At 37.2% G+C, this 24,471-nt stretch overlaps 1 protein-coding gene across 3 annotated transcripts; it reads right to left on the reverse strand.

Moving 5' to 3' along the window:
• Positions 1-562: 562 nt before the first annotated feature.
• Positions 563-20,643, reverse strand: LOC107708391 (brorin). 3 transcript variants are annotated; one of them, XM_016512589.1, is made up of 5 exons: positions 20,439-20,643; positions 19,904-20,105; positions 15,596-16,346; positions 12,882-13,011; positions 563-1,123 (listed from the first exon to the last, which is right to left on the reverse strand). In XM_016512589.1, the coding sequence occupies exons 3-5, from the start codon at positions 16,262-16,264 to the stop codon at positions 972-974; spliced, it is 951 nt and encodes a 316-aa protein (XP_016368075.1). In that variant the 5' UTR covers positions 16,265-16,346; positions 19,904-20,105; positions 20,439-20,643; the 3' UTR covers positions 563-971. The 3 variants fall into 3 exon arrangements, with proteins under 3 accessions (XP_016368075.1, XP_016368076.1, XP_016368077.1); XM_016512590.1 differs by lacking the exon at positions 19,904-20,105; XM_016512591.1 differs by lacking the exon at positions 20,439-20,643 and having other exon boundaries at positions 19,904-20,205.
• Positions 20,644-24,471: the final 3,828 nt, after the last annotated feature.

Here is a 24,471-nt window from a genome sequence, read left to right on the forward strand (position 1 = left end):
CACTCCTCCTGCTTCAATATTCCTTGTGAAATCTGTGCCATTTTTCATGTTTTTGCTTGACATTTCAAGCGTGGCCCCGCGTTTAAAAATGGGAACTAACCCTAGTCGACCTCACATCAGCGTCTAACTCACAAACAAGCGTACAGAGTGTAACGATTTATTTGGAACATGAAAACACATACACATAGAAACACGTCTTAGCAAAACGGACCTCAGATAAGAGCACAATAGAGACTTAACATAAATGCAAAAATTTTTGCTTTTTTTTCCCATTTTTGATTTCCTTGAATGGAGACCGAATCCATTCTGCTCTGCTGACTATCCTGACGTTGTGTTAGATGTTATGTGTCACTCCTGACAGTCTTTGACGAAACGTTTCCTCCAGACACATTGACAGCTGTAGGTGCGTTATACATTCTAATAAGATGGATTGAAGTCGATCCGGTATTAAAACGATACAGCATCTCAAAATACAGTGGCTATAAAAAATATAATTTCACTGTAAATCAGATATCTGAATCCAATCATAATCGTTGAACCAGCACATACATAAATAAATATCCTTTATATGGGTTATAAATCTCAATACAAACTTGAAGTATTAATATAGTTGAATTCGACTCCATGCCTCCTAAGACTATACATGTAACTCTAACGTATGAATCTCATCACTCGTCATGACTCGATGCCAACTCAGAGGCTCTGTGGTAGCGAGAGGAAAGTAGCGTTTCGCACTCTGGCCCTTGGCCTTGTTTCCAGGTTAACTGGCCCATCCGCTGCTTGCTACAGGACACTCTGAGTTCATAGTCATGAACGGTCACAAATGACCGACTGATGTAACAGCACGCGGTGCCGGTGTCTTGGCTGCGTGTGAGGCTCAGGGCTGCTGTGCTGAGCCCGTACAGACCACAGCTGGGACGGGTGATCCAGATCTCCACAGCTGTCCAGGTGAAGGCTGAGGGTCTCGAGCCTTAGCTCGGCTGGCACTCGTTCTTGCTGCAGGTGGCCTGCCGCTCGATACGCCAGGTGCCCTCCTCATACGTGCAGTAGCAGATGGTACATTCGTCGATCTTAACCTCTCGGCCGGCCGGGATCACCGCTGTGTCCGCGTAGCAGTTTGGCCCTGTGCACAGACAGGAGAGGCTGCATCAAATTGAGAGAAAGCCTGCTGAGATCTGCCAACACAACTGCAAGCCCTGGTTTTGAGTGGCAGTAACTGTCACGGATCAAGCTGAAATTATGTCAACTGACCTCATGTAAGTTTTATTATGTTTTTTTTTAAGTTAGCAGTCAATCAAAGCACAATACTATGACCCAAGTCAGTTCTTTTTCTGCATATACAGGGCTCCAGACAACAAAGAAATTATGAAAACAATTAAATATTTAAGAGCCGAATAATTTTTCAGTTGATAAATAACAAAATTGCTTGACAAAAATGTTGTTCAGAAATGCTTCAGTTCATTCTGCTATATCTGTGATGAAGGGACACTTTTGAATATAAACTACAGTGATTTTAGTTATATAAACTAGGGTGTTATTTTAGTTGTATTTAGTATAAAACTGTATAATTGGACATCATTTTAAACAATAACCAATAATTTTATTAATTAATTAAATTATTTAGTTTAAAAAATGTAAAAAAAACTAAAAAAACTATTTAATTTGAAAAAAAAAATCTGATTTTTTTTAGAACACCATTATTAATTTATTCAACAAAATGCTGTTGTGAATATGTATCTTTAATTATACATTGTCGTATAAACAATCAGTCAGTAAACAGACACATGTATGCCTGAAAAACTATAACAGTAACGATTCTTGGTTAATTTTGAATCAGACACGACTCGCAGTTCAGTCACTTGTGAACTCAGTAACAGCTCTAAACGATTTAATCTGTTTCATGAATCTTTATAAATGAATGACTCATTTCAAGCAACCACTTCATGAGAGTCATTTTTCATTGGTATTCAACACTGGTATGCACAAGATGGCATCTAATTAACCTCCTGGGTTTGACGATGGCGCCGGCGGAATCACTTGCATTTTTTCATGATAACAGTGAAAAGAACTTAAAATGACATTTTTGATCGTACACATAAAAGTAATACATCATTTGACTCTGTAAAGGGTCCACTTTTATTTGTGTACACTCACAATATCAACAAAACATTGTGCTTTTGTAAAATAAAGACAATAAACGGTGTGCTTTCAGCCGTCTCGGTCTCCGCGAATATCTTTCTGAAACGCGTCACTAAAATGAACTGAAACTCAGTGAATACTTGACACACAGACATGAGAAATATATCTATGGAAAGCTTGAAGTGTTCAAAAAAAAGAAAAAGGCATTAGAGAGATACCCTACCCTAGATGCAGCTTCCAATTAATGATTCTTGGTTCATTTTGAATCGGACATGAAAAATGCCTGGCAGTTCAGTGAGGGAGCCACTTGTAAATTCAGTAACAACTCTAAATGATTCACTGAATCTGACTGAAATTGTTAACTGTTTTATCTGTTATTTCAAATGATTCATTACAAACAACCAGTTCATGAGAGTCATTTTTCATTGATATTCAACACAGGTATGCACAAGATGGTATCTGACAAAACTGAATATGGATGCACACAAAGCTTTCCCACTTGTTACCAATTGTGATTAGATTGTAAATTATTCTTGTACATTTTTGCCACATTTGTGACAATTTTAGTTGCAGTGTGGATCCCTGATGCAGCTCACTTAATCAAGGCAGGAACATTTCGTCTTGGCATCTTGACAGCATTCCTTACTGAACCCACAGATGGCAATCAGTCTTTATCACAATGGTGTTAAATGTTTCAAATGACAATAGTACCTCTAAAAATGTTCACACTGTAAAGCACAGTTCAATATCAGGCCTTCAATAAAACATGACCGTATCATAACTTCATAGAGGAGTAATTGCTGAGCTCTTGGTGCACCATAAACATTTATCAAGCCCCAAGTGCAGACTCAAACCTTTAGTGTGCTGATCTATAAAGCTCTTCCTCTCATGCAAGTGCTCTTTCAAAATGTAAAAAATTTATACAAACGTATGTGTTTAAGCCTGAATCCAGCTATAATGCTTTTGAGGACTTGCTAGATAAAATAGTAAAGCTGGTTTGTGGAAATAGCTGTTGAAACTGATGAAACAAACACACTGGCAAATAGAAATAAAAACAGACATGGTATAAAATATAGGTGCTATAAGCACCTGCTACAGTATTCAAAGCCATGGTACAGTGGCTTGTGCATGTGTGTGTGACACATAGAAAGCAGTTGTGTTCATGGAGAATGGATCCCATGTCAGTAAACAGCCATCCACGCTCCTGTCTGGTCTTAACTGTCCTATTATTACTGAATAGGTAAAAAGACCATGAACAAAAGCAAAAAAGAAAACATCCAACTATGGCCAGCTTTCAGAGGAAGATAGATTGGCATTGCTATGCCACATCATGCACTGGACCATGCAGGTCTAAAATGACTCATCAGGACAAACACTAAATGGCTTGTCACATTCAGAGGCATAGGTTAACTAGAAAAAGAGAATTTGTCACGACAAACTCAGACGCTGGCTAGACAAAACCTTGCTTGAAATTTTTAAATAGTTTAAAGCTTGAATGAATGGATGGATGGAAGGCTTTTCACTACAGGACAATCAAGTCTGATCAATTTGAAAAAATAAAGCCTGCTAAGTCAGAACAGCCTGAAGTACTGTGCTGAGTTTGGTGAACACAGCTTGAAAGCTCTAGCAGGAATTAATGGCATTTTACACAGTACACGATGGGCAGCAAGCTTTGCATTCATTTGCCATATAAATGAGATACTGCTTCAGCCCCATGCTAGCATATGTAAATAATGCATTCTGTGCTGCATGTAAATGATAGCTAATAAAGTTAAAGGTGAAGTTTACGTCAAAATACATTCTCTTAACCCAGTTTATTGTACATTGGCCTCTATAAGTAGGCCATTCATGGCTTTATCTCCCCAAAAAGTGTAAAAAAAAAAAAAAAAAAGCCTCCCAGGAACCATCAAAACATTTAGAGCGATCTGCTCATATCTGTCCATTTCTTTCCAGTTCAGCCATCAGTGAGAGTTTGGGGCATAGAATTGCAAGCCAAAATTCCAAGAATTTCCAAAATATGCAGAAACAGACAGCAGTAACAACTGAACAATGGTGCTTTTACAAGATTTGGGTTTCAACAGAGATGCCAAAATTGCAGAGTTTCTTTTCAAGCTAAACTTAGGTTTTCGTCACGTTTTCACTTTACTGACATACCCCAGATAAAATAGTAAGATATTGTAAGGATTAGAATAATTGTAATGGTGTGATGAGTGTTATGCCGCTTCAGACTACACAATATTTTTGTCGGTCACGATAGTCACTGTGTCAGATTACACGATTTTGACACCTAAAATCTTGTCGTGTCGTGGACAAGAAACATGTCAGACTACACGTTGCTTCCTAATCGTGGCAAAATCGGGCTAAAATCGTGTAGTCTGTACCCGGCATAAGGGGACGTTTGCAGTTTTCTCTATAAATGTTATTCTCCATAAAACAGAATACAAACTAAATAAATTGGGTGTGAACATTTACTGTCCAAAGTCACAGTCACTCACTCATTCACTACTCCCTATTATAGTGATTGCCACTGTATGGAAAATCAAGAAATCGATTTTGTACATATATGGCAATTCGGCAATATAAGAACTAAATGCTTTATTAGTAAGCAGCAGCCACAAAAAGATGAAAATTATGATCATGCGCGGTGTGCACACCAGCAGGATACTTGCGAATGAGCTTGGAAAGCTCTGGCTGCCTTCATCCCATTGATAATAAACTGAGAACATGCTGTGTAAAATGGCTTTTATAGTCAGAATTTTTCAATGGAAGTTACTCTTCAACTACGGGGAACTGCCAGAACAGGCAACAAGACTATGCTGAATTTGGTGGATGTAGTTAGGTTTAGATATTAAATGTTTAGTCTCAGGTTAGAAACTTCAAAAAACTCAATAAGATAATAATGGCTTTGTCAAGCTAACAAAATTAATACAAAAATGATGCCATTAAAGAGAAATGCTACCTAAGCACAGCGCCCATTTCCCCCCTTTTTTTTTACATTCGCTAAACAAGGATGAATGGTATTCAGCCTCTAAAAGATATTAGCATAGAAGATGGAAGACTACATAAAAAGAATGCGGGCACATCAATCATCTTGAATATTTGGCCAATGCTGTCAAGGCGTCATCCAATCCATATTTATAATCATTTCAGAGCAAACACTTCAGATTCCTGCCCCCAAATATCAAGACTGTGGAAATAAAAGCAGCTGGCACAGCTGATTCATCGTGATGGGTTATATCTCACATCACCCTATGGCTCTGTACTGTATGTGCGTTAATACTGCTGCCATGTATGTTTAACTGTTGCATAACAGAACATGATTATGTATTGTCGCATTATATGTGATGACTGGTCTGGTACACAGAAAGAGGGGGTAGAGAAAGTTGAAAAAGGAGGACGAAGAGGATCAGGAGGAAGATAAACGGGTTCAGTATACAGCAACAAACAAAACAGCAATGGAGCAGTACGTATGCTGCATTTTTGGCAGTGGACAGGAGTGTTTAATCACGCTGAGCAGACCCTTTTCCTCGCCGCCTATCAAAGCACTGCTGTAGAGGCTAAATTCAAGAGAGAGCACCATTAAAGACTTTGGTCCATTCAGAGATGAATTGCATTCCCCATGGTACAGTGGTAATTGAGATAAAAAGCAAAGGAGGAGGAAAGGAAAGCTTGGATCCTGAAAATGACATGATCTTTTAAAGCTCATTAGAGCTGATGCTCTCTGAAAGAGCCGGGATCATAGCTCACACTGCTCTGAGAATAAGTAAAAGGAAAGCCCTCTAATGCAGTTCTTTAGTACATATGCATTATAAATGCCACTAAATTTACTTACTTTTGTGGAAATGATGGCTGGGATGGATGGAGAAGGTGTATGCGGATTTGCAGTGGTATATTTTATTCTGGAAGTGCCAGTGGATGGACTTCACTAAAACATTAATGAAAGAATTTCAACATTCTCATAAGTCATACGCTATGCCGTATGGACCAGGGTAGTCTTGCACCAGCCGTTTGTTAATTCTTACTTAAAATGGAACATAAAATACACACTAGGGGCTTAGTAACTACTAGCTAGTTTGTAACTACTTTATTTGGTTGCACCATTTGTTCTTAAGAAAGAATATAGCTAGCAAGTCATATGATCTCCATAAAATAGTGCAAAGTGGAATAATTAGACATTTACCCTCAGTGATCCAATAGGCTTTAAATATGTGAGCAGAGGTTGTGATGAAATGCTGTGAATTTTATCAGTATATCCTTGAACCTTGAACTTCTTTTTCCTCACGTAAATAATGGTAAAAATAAGTTTCCATTGAAATATGATAGTACTTAAATTAATAGCTTAAATGGGTGATATAAAGCCAATATAGATCCAAAATAATACCAAACATGAAAATTTGCTGAAAATGTACTCATGATCAGGCCAACCAAGATTTAGATGAGTTTGTTGAGGAAGCATTACATGGTTTATGGATTGGTATCTGGCCAGAAGCAATGGGTTGAAGTTAAAACACCTTAATGATAGATGTTTCTCACAAACACACAGCTTTACGCTTCACAAGATGTTAATTGATGGACAGTAGTTGTGTGGATTACCTGTGTATTATTCTGATGCTTTTATCAGCTGTTTGAACTCTCATTCTGACGGCACCCATTCACTGCAGAGGATCCATTGGTGAGAAATGTGATGTAATGCTAAATTTCTCCATCTGGTCTAATGAAGAAACAAACTAATCTACATTTTAGATGGCATGAGGGTAAGTTTTCAACAAATTTTCATTTTTGGGGTGAACTATTCCTTTAATAATAACCCCCCTTGTTTAGTCCTTGTTTGCCCAATTGTGTTCACCTGATCCTGGTGTGCTGCTCCCTTTATATTGTGCTCATTTCACTCTGGCCTTTGCTGGTTCGTTTCGTGTGTGCGTTGTTCATGCTATTGTCTTTAGTCTTGTTAGAGCGTACTATTCAGTATATTGCGTCCAGTCTAGTTTTCCTCTTGTTAGTTCTAGTTTTTTGTTCCTGTGACTTTGTGCTTTTCACATGTTAACAACCACTTAAAATAAATGAAACCATAGCTAATAGGATGAAATGTGCTCCGCGGCCTTGAAGGTGTAGGTGGCCTTGCACTGTGTTTAATGCATTTTCGGCAAGGTGCTGACGCTGGCCACAGATGAATCAGCTCAATGATGAGGCGTTCTAATGACCGAACAAATTACAAGCATTTACGTCTTTTGAATTGTGTGGTTTCTGTGACCTGAGCTAAAACAGTCGGAGGGGTAGGCTTTTGTAGCCTCTGCTGGGTATGCCGTGGTGAGCGTGAACCGAGCACAAGATTATGATCATGAGAGAAATGCTTGCAACCCATTTAGAAATCGATTCTCCTCACTTAACAGAGCACAACCCTGGCATTGCGGTGCCATTAGCCCATCAACACTGGCATAATGTCATTTTGGCTCCAGAGTGATCAGTCATGACATTTATGGCTCAAATGACTGGCCTGAGTTGACTCTATACCTGATTTGCAATCATGTACATCCAAGGGGTCCAGTGTCAGTCTTCTCCAATGTTCTCTAGTGTTCTCCTGGCAAACGCTAAGTTTGTATGTGATTATTATCCTCATCAGATGCTGTGGTAGAACTAGCTGTCACAGCCGGCACCCATCCTACGGTGTCACTGCATGAAGCTTTGAAGTCTTATTTTTGAAGAGTGCAAATCTCATGGGGTCAAAACATCTGGCTGCTTCTTGCACTGCATCTGTGCAGGAGTCTTTGTACCTCAGACATTCGCAGCAAAAGCCTCAGAGGTGCCACCCATCACACTCGTGTCTCTCTGTGATCCACCCCCACAAGACATGAGCAAGAACCACAGGAAACACAAACAGAGTATTAGAGTGATTTTATCTGTTGGAACAATTCCGAGATGAAATCAAATTGCAGACTATCTAGCAAGCGCAACGGAGCCGAGCTGAGCCGCGGTATTCCGGCATGCCGTGAAATCACTAGGAGGCTGTAATCTTGTGCGTTGAGCAAAAAGGTTTCCAATCCATCAGAAAACCATACAGCTTGACTGCTTGATTGTGCACATACATTTGTAAAACTGTTTGAATTCACCACGGCACGACTTTAATGAAATATCGGAACAATTCCGAGATGAAATCAAATTGCAGACTATCTAGCAAGCGCAACGGAGCCGAGCTGAGCTTTTGTTCCTTGGATTCCATCTCACAGCCAAACACCAACTGAGATGTTTGATCAGGGAGTCTTGGCAGCATCTCAGCAAATGCCAAGATGATCCATTTAAACATGTGTGCTCTTTAAAATAATTGCCCCACATCACCCTTCCCCCAATTGTCCACACTACGCTGAGAGTTTAGCTGCCGAGTCAGAGATCCATTTACCAAGTCATCATTTCTTTTCTGCTGAAAGAGGCAGCGTGGCTGCCGGTGCCATATTAGATCAGGATCCAGGCGTACACAAGAAGCAACAGCCTTGGACATGCTGTCTAAAAGCATCTCAAACAGCTCTATATAACCCACACTGATTCAGGAAACTTCTCCCAAGACATTGTAATGTGTTCCAATCACAGAACACTCACACACTAACCCGAGGTCACCGCTTTTCTTTTCTCCCCCTGCCTGAAAAACACTCCTCTGGCCAAAAAGAGAACAACAGCACGCACAAGGCAGACAAAAGGTCTGTTCAGAAACCTAGTGTGTTGCCTCACTGTCTAAACTGTCATCACACAAATAGTGTTCCTCATTCAACTGATTTCATTAACACATGATGAAGCTATGCTAACAGAGCAGTGCTACAATGAAATAATTTATTTTTAGTTTCATTGAACTGTATTTAATCTGTAAGACTTTACAATGAGGATAAATTTGTTAACATTGGTTAAAGCATTTGGTATCATTAAGTAAAGAGGAACAATAACAGCACGTCAATCTTAATTTATACATGGGTCAAAGAGGAAACGTCACCATTTTGGTGTCCGCATCAAATTAAATTTATAAGTAATTTTGAATACATAAAAAACATGTTAAATGCAAGTAAAGTGTCTGCTTTCATATTTCAAATAACTTTTGTAAATATGGGGGAAATAATGTTCTAAACTGTAAAATTGTCATTCAGTGTAATGGTCCGGACTTTGATTTTACCATTACATCTTTAAATAAACATAAAATACCAAGCTTAAAAATATATTTGTTTTCTTGGCATTTTCAAATAAGTGTTGGCTGTTATATTGAAAGGAATATGTCTTACTGTTTAAGTATTTAAATAACCAGGGGACTTTTGTCCTGAAAATGCAATTTATCAGAGATCATTCAGTGTAACAGGAACAAGAAGCCATTCGGAAAGCATATAAAAGCATGCGGCAGTCTGTGAAATAATCAAATGGCACCCTGAAGACTGTGTGGTGCTGCAGAAAAGTCAGTTTATTGCTCTTAAATATTTGATCATTTCACCTTTTCATGGTGTGGTAACCTAAGTTACAAAAACACATGTCATTCAGTGAAATGCCAAAAAACACTTTTATTGTTAGATTTATTGAAAAATAAGTAGATGTTGTGAATAATTGTGATTAGCATTACTGGTCAAGCTCACTGTTTGAAATAGATGGCCAGTTGATTGCCTCCAATATAAGCTGAAGTAGAAGTTTCGTCATTCAGGGTAATGTTTTTGTCATTTGGTGTAATGCAAATTCTCTGTTACGCCACAGTGACATCTATTAAACTGAATGACAGTTTCACTGTATAAATAACAAATTTAGCATTTTATTTATATTACAGATAAATTGGGAATATTTAGCAATGACAAATATGTTAAACTTAGTAAATATTTATATTTTAATGCATTTTCGTATTGTTTAGTTTGTGTTATTGATTAATTTTAGATGCCCATGAACAGAAAGAGCTGCTAGGCACTGTAAAAAGCCAAAAAGCTAATAAAGTAAATGTAGACCTAGTAGCTTGGGTGGCACTCTTAAAGCCCGTTCACGCCAAGAACAATAAATATAAAGATAACTATAATGATAGAGAATAATAACTTACCAATATTTCTGAACAGAGACTCCCCCCTCACTACAGTATGTCACAAGTTCAGTAGAGGCCATTGAGAGGATTCTCCACCCAAAATACTCATCCTGATAATGTCATTTGCGGTATGTTGGCAAACAGAAGATATTCATAAATATACCTGCAAGCAGCAATGTTTGAGGCCAAACAAGTCAGAAACAAAGTGACAAGCTAAGCAAGCATGGCAGGGGAGCATCAGAACAGTAGAATAAAATGCTTATTACTTTTCAACATTTGCTTCTGCTGTCATTTACTCAGGAATATTATTTAAACAAATTTAATGATACAGACTAAAACATTGCAATTATGGGAACAATGACAATATTATTTCCCTCTTTGGCAAAACGTCATTCAGAGTAACAAACCATGGTCATTCAGCGTAACCATTATATATTTATATAAAAATGTACACAATGTACTTATTCTGACCTGTACTTATTAAAATACATAAAAGAATATGTGATCACACTAAATGTTATTATATTTGAAATGACTTTCACTTCCTTACAAAAACTTATTTGCTGACAAAAAACCTAGTGGTTTGAAGGACATTAGCAAAGTATGAAGATTTAAAAATTAAATCTGCACTGTGATCCTTAAATAAAGTTTTTTTAATTTGTCATCAAATAATTCTTGTATAAAATGTCTAACAAGAATTTTTGGTATATAAATATTGTTACACTGAATGACATTTTAGTAGGTGTCTTCTGTAAATTATGGTAATAAAAATGTATGATTGTCATTATTTTTTCATTAGAAAAACATACATTTTAACAGGATACATTCTAATGTATGAGGAAAAAACTAAATTTAAAGCTGTATTACACTTTTATTTTTTTAATGCTTGAAACCCCTTTTTCGTCTTTGACGAAATATTATCCATATTAATATGTTTTTACATTTCAAAATGCATAAATTAACATTAGCTCATGGGGGATTAATACTTTTATTCAACTAGAACATATAAAATCAAAAGTGACAGTAAAGTAAAATTGTTTTTAAACATTTAATTTCAAATAAATGTTGTTCTTTCAAACTTTCTTTTCATCTAAGAATTCTGATTAAAAACTGATTTCTACATTGATAGTAATAAGAAACGTTTTTTGAGCAGCAAAACAGCATATTAGAATGATTTCTGAAGGATCATGTGACTAAAGACTGGAGTAATGGCTGGATCACAGGACAAAAATACATATTAAAATATATGAAAACAGAAAACAGTTATTTCAAATTGTAATAATAGTTCACAAAATTACTGTTTTACTGTATTTTAGATCAAATAAATGCAGCCTTGGTAAAAACAAAAAACAAAACAAATTTGTTTTGTTGTAACAACCCCAAACTTTTAAATGGTAGTACATAAGTAAATTTATACTGACCTAGATTAATAAATGATTTTTAAAAAAAAATGTTATTATTAGTTGTTCATAATACTTAATGCATTAAATAATGTTAATAAATGGCTGGATCACAGGACAAAAATACATATTAAAATATATGAAAACAGAAAACAGTTATTTCAAATTGTAATAATAGTTCACAAAATTACTGTTTTACTGTATTTTAGATCAAATAAATGCAGCCTTGGTAAAAACAAAAAACAAAACAAAAAACACCTTCTTTCAAAAGCATTGTAACAACCCCAAACTTTTAAATGGTAGTACATAAGTAAATTTATACTGACCTAGATTAATAAATGATTAAAAAAAAAAAATGTTATTATTAGTTGTTCATAATACTTAATGCATTAAATAATGTTAATAAATGATATCTTATTGCAGAGTGTTACCATTTTATCAATACTTTTTCTGAATGAAGAGTTTGAAAAAGTTTATTGATAATCGTCCACCATCTTGGATTTGATTTGTTTTGTTGAGTTCAACACATTATAGGATGGCCTTTTCTGTAAAATATGCACATAATACACTGCCTAAGAATTTATCCAAAAGAAGGTATCTCAGATCTCAGAACAGCCTTCTTGTCAAGCGCACGCTGAACATCTCTTAAAATGCTGCTTCTGTAGGCAGCTCACTAGATTTTGTAACAGAGCAAAAAAAAGGCTGCCGTGCAAGGGTGCTTTTCATGTAGTGTGGCTTTGAAAATACTTCCTTCTCTGCAGCGGGTGCTTTGATGAGGGAGTACATTTATGTACCTTATACTTCTGTATTTCCAGCCAAATGGAGGGAAAAAAACATGTGTAAAAGTTTAATCATCTGTGCCCTAGAGCTGGAGAAAGCAGACTGCAACCGAAACACCTGCCTGCGCTAATCACCTCACCTCCTGGAAACAAGCAGAGCAACTTTGCAGGTTCATTAGTGCTATTGCTCTCTTTATAATGCATTCCGGCAACTATCTTAAACAAAGGCCTGCAGACAAATATAATCTCCTTGGGTTTGCATGACCTCACTGAGGTAAACTGGCTATCATAGAACTATAAGATGGATGCACACGTAGGCCATATGAGAGGCGATGAGATCTGCGGCTCTGTGCATACTTTCTGTGAATTTTCTTCATGGTATGGTAATTGGGTGAAGTGGACAGAAGTCCCTGTGATCATTTTACAGAAGCGATTCTTACCTACCTCTCTCTCGCTCCTGGGGGACACAGCGGGGGTTCAGGGGATGGAGAGAACAGAGAGAGAGAGGAAGGCTGGAAGAACACGAGCACTTACCGCTCTTACACACCGGGCAGCACTGGTCAGGCTCATATTCCGGATCAACACACTCAGTCTGCGGGCAAGCTGACACAGAACACAGAACCTCTCCACTGGGCTCACAACGGCACTTCTCGCATGGAGACACCTGGAAACACAGCCAGACGAGAAACAAAATCTTCTGTAGCAACATTCATCATACTATTACGATTGATATGTGGTTTAATCATCAGAGGAAGAACAAGAGCTCTGATTTGAGGTGTGCTTCTTTGTGGGAACTGATGAGTGTTCAGTTTATTTGATGAGCACGCTCGTACAATCCTGCCAGTCATAGCACTTGGAGTATATTAATAATGCTTACCTAATTCGTTCTGGCAATTCCTCTGGCATTGCTCATCTCCCTACCTTTCTTTCCATATTTATGTCCATAGGGAACTCTGAGTTGTACCTTACGCTCGAGCCCATTCATTAAGCATGCCTTCATTTATATTTGCTATTTTCCAGTGTCTTTTAAATATAGATTTTATTGTTTTACCCTGTTCTCAGACTCAGGCTTTCGATCTTAAAATATGAGAATCCGCTTTATCCAAATAAAGCGTGAAACATGAACCATTTCTATTTTTATTGTGTGTAAATAATTTAGTAACACTTTACGATAAGGTTCCATTTGTTAACATTAGGAAACAACATGTAACGTGAGCTAACAATGAAAATTACTTCTAAAGCATTATTATCTTAATGTAAATATTAATATGTATGACTACATTATTAAAATCAAAAGTTGTATCTGCTAATTTTATTTAATTGACCTGAGTTATACATGAACTAACAATGAACAGTTGTATTTTTATTATTACTATTAACAAAAGATTATAAATACTTTGACTGTGTGTATTGCTCATTGTGTTAGTTTAATGAACTGACATCAGCTAATGGGACCTTATTGTGAAGTGTTACCAATGATTTATATAAATATGAAATTTTACATACTTTATGACTGTCCCTCTGCTTTAGCATATTTTCCATTACAAACAACAAATTTGCCACTAAGAATTTACCCAGCATGTGAAGAAACAGAATTTTTTTTAACAGTTGCATTCTGTCAAAGTATGCAAACAATCTGGAAGATTTTCAGATGTCTGTATCTACGATACATAAAATGCTAGCTATGAAATTAGCCTTAGGGGAAAGAGTCTGCCATTTTATTCCATAAATGTTTAAAATGTCAATTTCCAACACCTTCATTTGCATGAATGGGTATCTCAGATGTAGTGTAAATTATGGTACAGTGAATTTTGCTGTTATTCATGTATATATACTGTTGGACATTGTTAGAAGACGAATTAAATCAAGTAGCAAGTTCAAAAAAATTTCATTTTTAAAAATCCACATCACCCAAAGTGCCCATAGTTGAAGAAACAGCCATATGCATTTTATGAACCTGAACTGAACTGTATTCATGTGTTAAATTCAGAGTCTTTCTGTCACACAGTGGATTTCTCAAGCATTCATGTGTCTCCACAGATGTCTCAGAAATCACATACTGTATATATGAACAAACGATCAGTTTTGCTCACTGCTTCTTCTCTGCTTCCAAGCATAAAATACAAAAGACTTTTCTGGCATTAGCATTTCTGTAAAAAGAACCTTCTGCACACAGTATCTCCTGAGACAATCTTCAACAAATCAAACAGAGGACAATGTGTCACCTCCAATTGAGTTGGAAAATAAAAGAAAGATTCACAGGGGGTTTCTAAAATTGAAAAGTTCAACAAAGGCGAGCACAGATTCGTTCAGCAGCTCCCCCCGAGAGGCTCGCATTGTGGGACTAAACAGATATGATACCGGGAGTCATTTCGTTCTGCCGAGGGTTTAATTGTTACCTTTGCAGTCTGCATATGCATTAGGTGTGGCTGAGCAGAACCAATAAATTCAGTGCTTGGTCATTACCAGTCTTTGTGAAAAGCGCTTATGCTGACTTCTGCATTAATAAATCTCACTGCTCGCCATAAAGCTCAGGTGTTTTGGATAAGGACTCCAAAGACACAGGAGGAGCCAATGAAAACTGAATCAAGAGCATAAGCTAGAAGCAGCTAATGGCTTTGGCTACACTGTGGGGTGAGACACGCAGTTCAAAAAGAATAATTTGTGCACCTGCTGCTAACTCTGAAACTGATGACATGCGCTTTTCACTTAAGGCGGAATTGGAGAGCATCATAATAAGGCCTTACAGGGAAAAAAGGCCTGTCGTCTTCTCTTACATAACACAGCCTAAGCAAGATAAGTCTCCATTAGTTTCGCATAATAATTGAACTCCTCACACTTTCAGAGCATAAAATGCAGGAAAAACAATATTTTATCTAGTTGCGAGCCTCCTCCCTGGGGAAAGTCTGGGGCTGAGGAAGAGTGATGGATTAAAAATGAAAAAATGTGCAATTTTAAAATCTAATTTTTGGCCTGCTGGAATCAATATATAATCAAGACATGATGTGCACACATTAGATTTCTTCAACTGGACAGAAAACTCTACTGGACCACAAAAATTCAATTCCACTCAATAATGAACAGAGATTCATATGAGTAAAGATCTAAATGCAAAGACTTCACATAATCTGCCATAAAATAGAGGTCACTCTGGCACTCCTGACACTGTTGAATACAGAAAAAAGAGAGGAATAAACCTAGTTAAAGCTGGCATATGGATAATGAAGCACTTAATGTGTTGGTCTAACCTTGAACTCCTCCAGAGATGAGTAGATCTTTTCTCGAAATTCACAGTAGTTTTTCTTCTCTTTGCACCGCGGGCAGCACTGGCTGGTGTCGACACGCAGGCAACGAGGGTGAAGTTTTGGACACTCTGGTTGGGCGCACAGAGGACCTTCATCTGTGCACAAGCATGGGCAGGTGGAGGGTCCCGGGGTGAATTTCTCACCAATGGCGAACACAAACCCTGTTTCGTCCATGCAGCCTTTACCCCTATAATCAGGGTACGCATACTCATCGATCGCATCCAGGGATATGTTGGCCTCTTCCGTTGGCGCTTCTTCGGTTTGCTTGAGCGATTCTTGCACACCCCATGCTTCAAGGGTCTTACCTTGCATTTTGGACCCTCGTCTCAAGGGACTCAAGTTGGGTCTGGTCCTGCTAGAACTGGATTTGTTCCCACCCTTGATCCCCTCCAGTTCAATATTACTTAGCTCCTCCAGACGCTGCTTTGCACCAGGGCTCAGTGCGCCCTCCTTTGCCTGGGTCAGAACGCGCTCTAAGCGCTCTTTCTCCCCACCTTTTGGCACCGACACAATGGGATTGCCCCGTGCACTCGTATACAAGAGCCAACTAACAAAGATAAGTCCTGTTGTCATGGCAGCCGAGTGAAGCATCTCGCTCCTCTCCACCAGCATAAAATGACGGGACTGCACCTGGACTCACATTACAATCCTCAAATCGCAGGTAGACTCTAGTATAGCAGAAGCATCGTCACATCTGTAAAAGAAACAAACTATAGAGTTCAGCACCATGGACAGGGGCAATGCAATGTTATGGTGCATTCATGTCCTCCTGGAAAGTTCATATTTACGAGTTGGGAAGTATGGTGTTTTCAGGTCACTTTGGTTGGATCAATATGGTGATGTACCTCTACATCACCATATTGATCCAATATGATGTGTTTTTGTATGTTATGGTTTATTTTATTTATGAAGGTGCTGCTGATTGAATTGTTATATATTCATAACTGCACAATATTGTAATATGTTTTCCAACAACAAAACACCAATTTCAACAAATTAACAGTCAATACATATGCTGTACCCATTGCATTCAACATATTTTCTCAATGACATGCCCCAAACTTCGAAATTGGGGGCTTAAAGAAACTTTTCCACTCATAATTACGATTTTGTGGTTGTGTTCATGGTCATTCAACTCATAAATATGATCTTTCTGACATGACATGAATGCATAATCAGTCAGAGAAGATGGCTACAGCAGGCAGCTATCAAACAATTGACCCAAAATCAATTCTCTTAAGGAGTGCAACACTAGAAACAGTGATCTACAACACGCCTTTCAACCCCCTTCAATGATTCTTCAGTCAAGTTAATCATGCAGGCTGTAAAACTGATTCTGTGCTTCTGTAGATTTCATGAAATTATAATATGTCAATTGTATTTAAGAGAATGATCTTGTTTTGTTTCATTTAAGGAAAGTTGAACAGAATATAAAGCCGGTTGAAATAATAGCTACTAATTTTTACTAACAACTAATGAGCATAATCATTCACTGATTGCAATAAATTGACAAAATCCAACACAATTTGAATAAGCCAATTTGCAAGCATTGCCTGTCTAAATGTTCTAAACATTTGATTTTTATTTCATGATTGTTTGTGTGGTACGTATTTATGTGATGTGGTCAACAGACAACAAAGACTTTGCTAGTCACTAGTACATTTCTCATAAATAAATGAGATCTTCAGTTATGTAATCTAAATAAATTATTCTTACAATTACAAATTGTTATTTAGTACTATTAATAAGATTGATGTTTCTTTTAATTCCAATTAACTGTATTTGTTTAACTCAATTAATTGTTTTATTTAATCCATTTGCAGAATTACTCACTTTTAAGGAGCTGATTTGATTGATACTGAATTCTAAACAGAGTTATATGTAATTTGTTGCTATAATTTTAATTAAATGTAATGTACACTGTACAGATTATCGCCTAAAATAGAAAATAATCAAAAATATATATAATTAATTAAATTATTTATTTTCTCTTTTTTTGAAGAGATATACAACTTTCCCATGCTGGAAACGTGTGAAGGCTGACTGCCTCGGGTGTAATCACACATGGCGACAGCAATCTTCCAATCGCACCTCCACGCATCAGTTTTCACGGGGGTGATGGACACGAAAGTAAATTGCTTCAAGGGAACTTGACTCACAAGCACTTCAATAGCTCCTCTATTCTCTGTCCAGCTAAGCGCAATCAATTCACTTCAATTGAATCTGTTAAACGACACGAAGAGGTTAATCGTGAAATAGATTTAAGGTGGGGGAAAAAAGGGATCAGTGGATAAAATATTTAAGCAATATCACACAAGCATGCTGTTGTGCTGAATATCAGCATAGGCACAAGGCTGCAGGTTATCACAGCTATGCTAATATCAAAGTGACAATGAAACGGAAGTAGCCACAGATCTATTCTTACGTATTGTGATGTACATCCAAGTGTAGTGGATTATCGGAAAAGAAAAAATTTAGGTTTGGGACTTGATTCTATCCACAAGTTGTTTATTGGATGTTGAAATGTGGGCATCACACTCAAAAGTGGAGGTAGATAAACGCAAGCTGCATACATAACCAGAGAGACGTCTGTCATTTCACCGGAAGATTGAGTTATTACATTCCGATTAAATGTTACAAGGTCAATTTTTTTTAAAGAAAAGGAAACATGTATGGATTAATTGTTCACAATAACAGTTATAACATGCATTTAGATAGGGTGAATTTTCATTTCATCATCTTCAACAATAACAGCCAGATTGAACCACAGAAATTAATCTCATAAAACATTGTATTTATACAATTCAGTTCTACAATTATGCACTTATACAAAGTAATTAATATCAATGAACTTTCAGGCAATAATTGGGCCGTTAGTTGGTTCGTATACATGAAGCCAAACTAGGAATGGGCATATCGATACGGAAGTATTGATATATCGATACTGATGTCAATATTGAAAAAAAATATAGATACTAAAGGGTTTTTTTCTTAAGCCAGTGATTTTTTTCATAATTTAATGCGTACAATTTGCATTGAATTGAACGAATAGCATATGTTAGTGAAAATTTGTGTAGGACAGAACTATTTTCCTGCTCATTCTGAACACAGAACTAATCAATCAAAGAGAGTGTTCGCTCACTGCTGCCACTGCATTCAAACAGGGCTGTGTTTCCCAAAAGTATCATAAGAAACCACTGATGCTTTTGTGAAACACAGTCCAGAACAATTCTTATCAGAGGACAGAAAAACATAATATGTTTGAGTTATTTCACCAAAAAAAAAAAAAAAAAATCGAAATTGAAGCCTATAGTTTGTGCAATTACATTTATTTAAATGGAACATTAGAAGTTCATATTGATCAGGTTCTATTCTGAAACTAATGTTAATATAAATCATACACTGTCAGAATAAAAAGATTGCATTTTATGGGTGAAACATGGTTTTACTATACAGTGACCTTTTGTAATACTAACTATAGTATTTGTAGATTTGGTTACCACTACAGTAAACATATTTTAACCACGTGTAAACAATTATTATCTAATAAGTTAATTAAGGCGTATTGAATGTTAAAATGCATTTCAAATCTAATGTTAAATGGGTATAATTACCTATTTTAGTCTTAATAATTAAATTTAACAATTTAATAAATTTAATAACGTAAAAGTTCATTTTAGGGGTACCGGTATAGATATCAGCCGGACTGGAACAGAAGTGGATAGTGGATCGGAGCGCTCAAAGAGTTAGGAATACTCAATCGACTCCAAATCCACTCCTGGTTTTGCATTTTCACGCTCCCTACTCACGCGCAAGAGAAACCCGTGCAGAGCGACCACGAAGCGTGAGAAAACACCGAAACCTAGACTTCGAAAAAGCCGATACTCTCTACAGGTAAAATGACACAACCACGCTTGAATTAGGACACTGCTATTTATTTATTTATTTTTAAACCCCGCTCCTCGTTCCACTTTGGCCGCCACAAATAGGCTACTGTAGTCCGAAGGCCGTGAACAAAAACAAGATGAGTAATGCAAACAGTGAAACGTCCGAGCTACCTGAACGAATTGTGGTACAATTGCAGTAGCCTACTGTTAATCAACCAACAGCTTAGCGAGGGGGGAAAAATTCTAGGAGGGAAAAGGCTGAGTGGAAACATAAGACATCAAACCAGATGTACAGTAACTCATGAAATGTGAAGTACTCAATTTTAGACGAAAATGACATTATTCATTGTTAATCTAAACTCACATTTAAGCATAAAAGCCATGCATGTAGCTCTCAACTCCAGTCCCTGTGGGCTGTGGAGCCTGTTGATGCAATGCACAGGTGCTCTTCACAGCATCATTCACATCCACTCGAAAATCACATCTTCAGCCTCACGGTTAACAACAGAAAGTGTAACATCTCAGGTGAAAAATCACTTTAATAACTGAGGCAATCACACTTGAAGCTGAGAATAAGAAAAAGAGGCGTAGATAATGATGCGACACAAAGCAGATACAAAACCCACTGTCTGCGCTGTAATAGCTAATATCCATACTATTCATATCACACACATAAGTTAATCAACGTAACGCAACCCAAAGAAAAGCGTTTACGGAAACCAAGCATAGCGTTTCTCCATATCATACTTCACTGTGCGCCCGTAAATATCAGTTCTGTTCATACTGGGCATGCTTAAGCGCATCGGTCATGCAGAACAAGTATATGGACTCTTCTTAAACGTTTAACTGTAACTTTACAATGCCATGTAGAGGCGTTAGAACAGACTAAACGTCCATACCTGCATCTATCCGTCGGTGTGGTTGATGTGTTGTGTAGATAGTTGTCACACAGTTGATATCGAGGCTCGTTCATCACTCCACATCACCTCACAACTGCACTCAGAAAATAGGAAATTTAGTTTAAATGGTGCCACTAACGAGGTCGTCAGGGCTGTTAATGTCTCCTCAGCTCTGGTCGGAGAACTGAAAGAAAGGAGTGGACTCTTCAGCACCAGTGACAAAAAAACACACATAAACCGGCAGACTTACGTCACATGGTGAGGAGTTTAATGAAAACAGCGCGTCACCTTTCCGACCACCAGGTGGCACATTCCCATACTGGACTCACAATTCGTTCATGTTGTTTTGGCAGAGCCTATCCATTCTCAGATCCGTCTTAAGATGTGCAATGAGCGTGTCTGTTTTCCAGATTGCTGTGTTGGCCTTGATCACGCGATTCTGAGGACAAAGACATTTGAGTGTGCATGGATAAAACTGATGAAAATGCACATGGGGATTGAACTTTTCCGCCACGATTTGTGTTGATTGTATTTGTTTGCTGTTGCAGTGTAATATGACTTTTTCAGTTATGAACAGTGAAATCAGGACTGTTTTATTAAGGTGATGATATTTGTTAAACCTTTATCATAACTCTACACCCCTAATCCTCATAAAAACCTGTTGGTATCAGTAGATTTAAAACTTTTTGATCTAAAGCTGCTATTCAAATTGTCAACATGGTGAGACTTCTGTTTCTGTCTAAATCTGAATATAATGACTGCAGACTAATCCATAAAAGAAAATATTTTTAGAATGATAAAGAAAATATATTATTGATATTATTGAATATATCATATATTAATGTTATTATTAATTATTTTAATTGATTACCGAAATTATTGAAATTGTTTTATTTCTGAATTCTTTTACACTACCATTCAAAAGTTTCGGGTCAGTAAGTTTTTATTTTATTTTATTCAGCAGAGATGCAATAAATTGATCAAATGCGACAGTACGGAAATTTATAATGTTACAAAAGATATTATTTAAAATAAATTGTTCCTTTTCTATTCATCAAAGGAATCCTGAAAAAATGTACAGTATCACAGTTTTCACAAAAATAATAAGCAGTACAGCTGATTTCAACACTGATAATAATAAGAAATGTTTCTTGAGCAGCAAATCAGCATATTAGAATGATTTCTGAAGGATCATGTGATACTGAAGACTGGAGTAATGATGCTGAAAATTCAGCTTTACCATCACAGGAATAAATTACATTTTAAAATATATTAAAATAAAATAAAAACTTATTTGAAACTAATATTATTTCACAAAATTTTAGTTTGAACTGTATTTTTGATCAAATAAATGCAGCCTTGGTGACTTTAAGAGAATTCTTTCAAAAACATTTCACTGACCCCAAAACTTTTGAACCGTAGTGTATCTAACTTCAGGGCGCAATGTCTTCCCCAAACTGTAGCTAAGCAAGCACACACACATGTTTATTAGTTAGAACACATTAGTTATCTAAAAGAGAACATACTAGAGTTCTGTTTTTTGGTATAACGTTAATAGTAATGGCCACAAACTAACCCTAAACCCTACAAGAAATCTTTTTACATTCTTAGGATTCTTAAAAAATATTTTTTTTTTATTTATGAATAGTTTTTTCCAAATGGGAATGTCCCCAAAAGGATGCTGTCACGTTTAACCAACTTCTGGAGACAGTTTTGTAAACACACTCACTCACACATACACACAGAACGACAGTGGTGCTTGAGGCCAGATGATTACGTCCTTTTAAAGAAATGCTCTTCATATCCAGCACAGGCCTGCATTAATATAATTGATTATTCAGGGTCTGTCGAAGCAATTTCTATCATCATCTTTCGATGGGGTGAGAGGGAAAAATCATTAATTCAGCATTAACAAAGGGGCAGGGATAGATGTCCACAACACTACATTTCACAACAGAGCACAAGCTGCTGGCACCACGACCCCCTCCGTAAAGAAGAGAGGAGGTCCCCTTCTGACACTACATTTCCATGCCCATTAACAATTGATCCAGTCCAGCCTTACTCTGAACCTGTATTTGGCATGCAGATGTGATTCAGATCCTCCAGCAGACAATTTCTCAAGGCTTGACCAAACGACTTAGTGTGAGAGTGTTTTCCTAAAAGCAGAAGTTATTTTATTAATGTTGACTGGGGCCTCTGCTCCCTGAGAACAGGACAAGGGCTCTACATGCAGTGAGTGACAGTGTGGTAATGGTTCACTCAGGCCACATGCATGATTGAGCAACCTGCAGGGAAACCTGTCTCAGCAGTATCTGTGAAAAGGTGGTTTCTAAAACAAGGGTGACGAAAAGTTCATTCCGATTTTTGCAAGACAAAGTTTATTGTCTAGAACCAACTGATGTCTCTGTGGACATTTCTGCTAAAGGGTAAAAAGTTCAGACAAACTATTAATATTCATGGAGGCCTTTCTTTCTTTCTTTCTTTCTTTCTTTCTTTCTAGGGGAGTCAGAGGACCCTAGAAAGAAGGCTGTCCTGAAACATCCATGATAAAGGTAAAGCTTATGTCATAATGCATTCATACAGGGCCGTTTCTAGGCATAGGCGAGCTAGGCGGTCTCCTAGGGCGCCACCAGCTGAAGGGGCGCCAATGAGCCAGGGATTTCGCCTAGGGTGTCAAATTGGCTAGAAAGGGCCCTGCATTCATATGTCTTAGGAAATTATTAGCGCACATGACGAGTCATGAAAAAGCATGTAGTTTTAAATGAATGTGGATGCCGAATGAATGAAAATTAGTGGCTTTGATGCACTGTTTGTTCGAGCAGTATCCACAGATCCAATGGGAATTTTATGTTCTTTGTCTGACTGAGATGAATAGCATTCAGCCTGTCACTATGTCTGTTCTCCAGTAAACCAGTGACGTACTGATGGCATTTACAAAACAGCAAACATCCATCAGAAACAAATGATGGATAAGGAGGACAAAATAAGCTCTCTATAAATAGAAAACACGTACAATGCATAAAAACGGCTTTCCCTAGTGTGCTTTCTGGTTCTTGAAGACCAGCTTACGTTAACTAAAATAACCCTGTTTTAAGCACTGCATGTATTATTGAAAGACTCAAGGCAGCAGATATGCATCTGGAGCACCATGAAAACGCTTTGCTTTTTACCTTTTAACTTCAATCACAACAGGTCAGGCACTGAAATGCAATGAAACAGTGAATGTTTAATTTCATTAAAGGTTTATAAATGCAATGCCAAGTCTGAGTATGTCAGTATCCGGACATCATCTTTGGATATAAAATTAAACTAGAAAGTCTGTGTGTACTAATAAAAAGCTGTTAAATATACATTTAATGTCAAAAGCACATTGATTTGTCGTACATTAACCGCAAAATGTGTACAGACTTTCATAAAGCAATCTAAAAACAAACACAAATACATGTCTTACATTGAATGGTTGAAACATTAAAAAAAATAAAAAATACAGTTACAGCGCATCTGTTTAATACATGGTTTTCAAGTTAGAAAACAATTTTCATCGTGTAGCCAGGATTTCTTGAGTCCATAAGAGTCCACTATGGCTTAAGGGTAATCCAATCACAGATTAATGATAAAAGCTGTAAATGTTGCACTACAGAGGCCCCAGACTTGCTATCACTGAGGACAGCCTAGGAGGAAAACACACAATCAGATACAGAAGAACAGATCAAGTTATATTTCTGATAATTAGCCCTGCTGGGCATGAGAAGCATGGGTCTGCTGTGTCACAGTTTCATAATGTCATCAGTTATCTTAGCTGAGAGAACAAAATAACATTTAACAAACACAAAGTGTTGGCTCTACTAGGGCATTTCAGGCTGGTGTCCTGGGACCCCCATAGGCTGCAAGCGAGTGCTAGTGGGCTATGGAAATTAGACAGAAATTTTTTTTTTAAACACATAAACTACTATTCAAAAGTATGAAGTTTTTTTCTTGTAACTTTTATGCTTGCCAAGTCTGCATTTGTTTGATCAAAAATACAGTATAAACT

This window comes from Sinocyclocheilus rhinocerous, unplaced genomic scaffold (genome assembly GCF_001515625.1).
Source record: "Sinocyclocheilus rhinocerous isolate Xijiao unplaced genomic scaffold, SAMN03320098_v1.1 scaffold295, whole genome shotgun sequence".
In the NCBI taxonomy this organism is placed as follows: domain Eukaryota; kingdom Metazoa; phylum Chordata; class Actinopteri; order Cypriniformes; family Cyprinidae; genus Sinocyclocheilus; species Sinocyclocheilus rhinocerous.

What these genes read in the sequence shown, in the direction of transcription:
- LOC107708391 (XM_016512590.1), bottom strand. Translation starts at nt 16,264, where the DNA reads ATGCTGGTGGAGAGGAGCGAGATGCTTCACTCGGCTGCCATGACAACA. An exon ending in CATCTCTGGAGGAGTTCAAG is followed by an intron (nt 13,012 to 15,595) that starts GTTAGACCAACA and finishes CTGTGTTTCCAG; the next exon opens with GTGTCTCCATGCGAGAAGTG. An exon ending in CTGCCCGGTGTGTAAGAGCG is followed by an intron (nt 1,124 to 12,881) that starts GTAAGTGCTCGT and finishes GTCTGTGCACAG; the next exon opens with GGCCAAACTGCTACGCGGAC.